Here is a 5,399-nt window from a genome sequence, read left to right as displayed (position 1 = left end):
GCAACTCGTCGTGAGCTATGAGGTCGTGGGTTCGATTCCTTAATCGTGTGTTGCTTGCTTTTTTTGAAGTTTTTACTTCAACAGTGAAGGAAACCAACTGGGCCGGCCCAATCACAGCAGGGGGACGTGCACTGCAGGCGCCCGTTAGCAAAATGGCCTATAACGGGCGCCTGCAGCGCCAAATAGGGTTTGCCCCACTGTTAGGATTAGTGATCCTTGGGAGTGTCATGTAATCTCTATTGCCTTTCGGTTGTCTTAGCCTTTTTATCTGGCTTGTATGACTTTACTTTGTACGTGAATCTTCTTAATGATGGATACATGCATACAATTGGCGCAGGGAGGCCTAGGGTATACCGGCCTTTTTTGACAAAATAATCCTTAAGTAGTTTTTTTTGTTAATTAAATATGAGAGTGTATTATGTTTAGAAATTAGAACCACACATACTCTATTTGCCCTTTTAAAAAGTTGGCGCATATACTCATCTTAAAATCTACACGGGGAGAATAAAATTCTTACGTGGCACTTAAATTGGACAGGCAACTGCACTGTATCTGGAGTATAAAGAAGTCCATTACCAAGAAAACATACATGGAGTAGCAATCATCATAAGAAATGGAAGGTAACAGGTTCCACAATGACGTACATATCGAAGCAAATTATTTCAACTTTGGCAAACAGCCAAGCATGTCCTTTGCTTCTTGCACATGTCTCCTGAAGAAGACCCAAACTTAATTCTCCCTGGAGACTGGAGATCTGAAATTCCATACACTGTAGGTTACGACCAGCTGAAATGTACTAGCATAACTACATGGTTCTACAGATGCCGGGTTATGTGTAACACAGTGAAATTATAAAATGAACAACCTTATGCAACAATGCATGATTGGCAAAAAAATAATCGGTACCCAACCAAGGATATGTCATTCTGCACATAAGGGTTGCAAATATTTTAACCCATTCGTTTTTTTGGCTACACATGAGGGAAACATGTATCCATTCTTAAATTTGTTAAACTAAAACCGCCATTAGGATGGCTTGTGGACAGTTAATTTCGTACCAGTATGACCTTCTAGCTCAATTAGAATGCCGTCCATTGAGCTGGTCGATAACTTTTTCTATGGAAGGTCTCCTCTGCCGATCAGTCTCAACACATTGCAGTCCAATTTCGATGCATTTTTTTATTTGTCGGAGGCTATCTGCTTTTAATGATGGGTACTCTGATACGATGTGCTGCTCTGTCCAATTTTCACGTACCTATGAACAGGATTGGAATTATAACCCCTCAAGATATACCACAAAAGATCATTTCTAATATCAGCCTCTAAAGTTTAGTGTCCAAATTATTAAGAAAATTTCCAGTTACCTTTTTAATAAATTGTTCTGCAGATGGTTTGTTCCCGCGGCAATTCTCCTCTCTTGTGGTGGTCTCCAGGATTAGTACACCTAAACTGTATATGTCTGACTTTGTGGAGATTTCACCTCTGTATAGATATTCTGGAGCAATGTATCCACTGCATATCATTAACATTAACAATAAGTACTACCAGAGAGGTTAGGATGCATTTAAACAATAATAAAGAATCAAAAATTTATCACAGCTCATAATCGACTTACTATGACCCCACTACATTTTGTGTGTTCATCCGTGTTTGTTCTTGACCGAAGAGTCGCGAGAGACCAAAATCCGCTATTTTCGGTACCATGTTACTATCCAGCAGTATATTTTCGGGCTTAAGATCCATATGGACAATAGGAATGCTGTGTACAAAGAGTAAACCCTCGCAGATCCCCTTAATTATGTTGAATCGTGTGTCCCAGTCCATTTTGGTATCTCCTGAAGAAGTGACGCACAGGATTACTGAAGCACTCCAAGATAATGACTTGAATATCATTTATTTGTTAGCATGCTAATAGAAAAAAATATTGATCACAGAAGACACATTTGTATGTACAGTTGCAACTTCTTTTGATCATGTCAACTGTTGTATCTATATTATCATTGTATAGCATTTAAACCTGAACGTGGTGTAACAAAGATTGATAGCCAAATTCCAATTAATAGTGTATGATAGGAGTATTAGAATCTTGAACATTGGTGCAATTTGAATCGGATAGTATGACATACCAAAAAGATTCTTCTTAAGGCTTCCCCCTGGTAAATATTCGTAGCAGAGTACACTTTCAACAATGTCAGCAACAATATACCTTCCATTGTTCTGCACCACTTTCTTTTGACTTTCATGACAGTAACCAACCAACTTTACAACATTTTCATGATGGAGAGCCATAATATTTTGAACCTCATTATTAAATGCTTTATCTCGTGGAAGGGGCGAGTTTTCGGCAAGTTTCTTCACAGCAATGGTTTCCCCATCTGGCGCTGTTCCCTGCTCAACCTCAGACTCTATCAGCAACATTTTTCAGTAACTTCTGAAAAGACGGAAACTGTTAAAGCACAACCATACCTTATAAACAGTTCCAAAAGCGCCTTCACCAATTACACGCTTCTCTGAGAACTGATCTGTGATACTCTTCAGAAAGTCTAATGGCAGATGCTTCGGTAATGTGCTCAAAATGCTCGGCTTGTTCTCTTGAGTTCTACCTCCGCTAGCACTAGTAGCCATTTCTGATGATTTAAGAAGTGTTGACGTGACTCCTAATTACCAGAGCTAAAACAGATTTATATAAATTATGGGTTGCTGCCAGTTCTCCATATACCAGAGAACAACAAAAACAGATTTTTTCTTACAAGAAACAGCAAAGACAGATTAACAATACACAAGACTAAACACACATGGAATGTCCGTAGACTAACTGACTAATCCACAAACATGTTTTTCCTCTGAAATAGAAACTTTTATAGATTTGTTGCCATTGTATCTGGATGATACAAGCCCAGAAGAGTTCTAACTTCTGGCCACGGCATCGAAATTGCACGCAGACATGCAAAGGCAAGCAAGCAACGGTAAAAGATGTAGTAACTAGTAATAACATGGAAGAAAACACTCTTATCCATAGACATGGCTGTTGTAACATCATCTGAAAACAATCAACTTCCAAATTGAAAGAGCATACCTTGTGAAGATCGGACTCTTGAGGGATCCTCTAGCAGTTGTGAAGAGAGCAGAGGAGAAACGGGGATGAAGCTTCTGAGAAGGAACCGCTTCCTGCTAGCCTCAGTTGGATATATACCACCAACCCAATGAGATGCCCACCTACCGCGTAGAAAAGTATGCATTGACTTGACTCATGCCCACCGTGTTCGACTCTTTCTGGGTGAATAAAAAAATGTAGTACAATAATCCACGTCCACGTCACTCTAAATATAGAATAATCAATAGTAAAAAAAACAATAATCCATGTCTACATGATCCTAAATATTTCCACACTATAGCAAGGACATCGACACTGACACCATGTGAGATGCTATACAGATAATAATCCGCATTAGTAAGATACACAGAGCACCAAGTCTAGTATTTGACCCTAGGTAGGCAGAAGGTAAAACCACCCTTCTAACCATCTAAGCAATGATCAGTTCTGCCAAAATTTTGGCTCTTTTTCACACAAAACATTATCCGAACGTACTAAAAGGCTTCCCAACAAGGGAGAACATACAAGCTTTCCAGTCATGCCTGACCCACCTTGCTTGGCTTGGGATAAGATGCACTGTTTTTCAACAATCTCACTCTTTTCCACTCAGATCATTGTGCTCGTCAGAGAAGCCTCTTAGTGTTGTCTCCATTTTTCCCTTGCACTTTTGGCAGCAATGTGAGAAAAAGGACAGTTGAGCAGTTTTCCACTCAAACCACAATGGTGTTAAGGACCGTTGAGCAATGTGAGAGAAGGCTGGACATATTGGCTAGCTTTCCTATTAAATATATATACCAGTAGCTTGAGCAGCTCAAGACTTTTCATCGTCTCTGAACCAAACTTGACAGATAATGAGCTGGAGTTGCGCACCTATAAAATGGTCAGGCTGGACAGACAACGGATTCCAGATGGAGATGGCCCTTGATTGCAGAGAACATATCCTTGCTGTTCTTCCTGTTAACGCCGGACACTCGGAGCTTGCGCAACTGGGTGAGCTTCTTGAGAGCAGCTTTGGCCATGGCCTTCCCACCGGAAGCAGAGATGTTGAGTGTTGACAACACCAAGCGTGTGCAACGCCGTCAGTTTCCCAATACCTCTAGGCACCTGAACACCAACTATACGGTGAGGTCTGCAGAACCAAGCAGGTGGTGCTGACGTCGGCGACCCTGGCCTTGAGCTGCTCGATCTCGTCGACCGCCTGGCGCATCATCTCGAACTCCCCCGTGATGGAGACGAAGTCGGGGCGCACGCTGAGGAAGGCGCATGCAGCTTGGCCTCCTCCTGCACCGCCGCGTGCGCCTTGCTCAGCGTCCCCTCCACCACCGACTTGGCCAGACCCACCGCCAGCTCCGCCATGGCTTGGCCGGCCTCCTCCTTCCTTCCTCGACCACTGGCTGGCTGGCTGGTTCTCTCTCTCTCTCTTGCATGGGTAGTGCCACGCTCCTCGATCTAGTGCGTTCGATGGCGGAAGGTTTGGGGGGATTTGGAGATGGCGGGAGCAGAGCAGAGCAGGGAAGTGTGATGAGGAAGAAGGGGATTGGTGGATGGGTCTCTCTAGTATATTTTTATGTAGACATAGCTCCTCCCCTCCCTCGTGTCGCCCCGCTCGGGCGACCCGAGGGGCGAAACCCTACCCCCGCCGCCTCCCTCCCCTGCTCGCCCTCCCCTCGCAGCCGCCGGAGACTGCTGACGCCGAGCAAGCTTGGCGTGCCGTCGATGAAGGTGGCGGCGGGGCCCTCGCCGCCTCGCCTCGTCCGTGGGGGGCCTTTGGATCTGGGGCGGTGGCCCTGGCGGGTGAGGCGTCGCCGGCTTCGGCATCCGATGGCGCGGGCGCAGGTCGGCGGTTCTCGGCCGTGTGGACGGCAAGATCCCCGAATAATGCGGGCCAGCGCGCGGCGGCAGCGTTTGCTCCAGCTGCATCAGATCTGGCCGCCCCCACTGCCCTTCTTCTCCAGCAAGCTCCTTCCCTCCCCAGATCCGGCCTGCCTCGTCGAGGGGCCTCGGTCTGCTCGGGTGGGAGTGGGTGTCAGGATGTAGGACCGGGGGAAACCCCAGCCAGCCATGCCGGCGGCGACGCCCGCGGGCGCCGCGCACCTTCCCGGAGGCGCCGTTCAGGTCTTGCTCCCCATCCCCCTCCCCTTTGTCTCCCGGGAGAAATCCTCAATTTTGTTGGGCAGCGGCGACGCCCTTGGCGCCGTAACCTTCTTGAAGGCGCTGTTTTGGGAACAAAGATGGGTTGTGGGCTTCGTTGTGGTGTAGGTGGAGTGTGTCGGCAGCGGCAGCGTGCGTCCAGTGGTGGCAGTGT

General features: G+C 46.1%; 1 protein-coding gene across 3 annotated transcripts; it reads right to left on the bottom strand.

Annotated features, from left to right (window-relative positions):
* Nucleotides 1-507: 507 nt before the first annotated feature.
* On the bottom strand, nucleotides 508-3,254 carry LOC109773749 (cysteine-rich receptor-like protein kinase 40). Of its 3 annotated transcripts, none has more exons than XM_020332459.3 (7): nucleotides 3,077-3,254; nucleotides 2,467-2,657; nucleotides 2,127-2,388; nucleotides 1,616-1,835; nucleotides 1,365-1,512; nucleotides 1,059-1,255; nucleotides 508-754 (listed from the first exon to the last, which is right to left on the bottom strand). In XM_020332459.3, exons 1-6 carry the CDS (start codon nucleotides 3,237-3,239, stop codon nucleotides 1,076-1,078), a joined length of 1,164 nt encoding a protein of 387 aa, XP_020188048.2. In that variant the 5' UTR covers nucleotides 3,240-3,254; the 3' UTR covers nucleotides 508-754; nucleotides 1,059-1,075. The 3 variants fall into 3 exon arrangements, with proteins under 3 accessions (XP_020188048.2, XP_020188049.2, XP_020188047.1); XM_020332460.3 differs by having other exon boundaries at nucleotides 2,467-2,627; XM_020332458.4 differs by having other exon boundaries at nucleotides 2,467-2,670; nucleotides 3,077-3,161.
* Nucleotides 3,255-5,399: the final 2,145 nt, after the last annotated feature.

This window comes from Aegilops tauschii, chromosome 2 (genome assembly GCF_002575655.3).
Source record: "Aegilops tauschii subsp. strangulata cultivar AL8/78 chromosome 2, Aet v6.0, whole genome shotgun sequence".
Classification (NCBI taxonomy): Eukaryota; Viridiplantae; Streptophyta; class Magnoliopsida; order Poales; family Poaceae; genus Aegilops; species Aegilops tauschii.
Note: the sequence above shows the minus strand (reverse complement) of the source record. Positions and strands in the feature narration are given on the sequence as shown.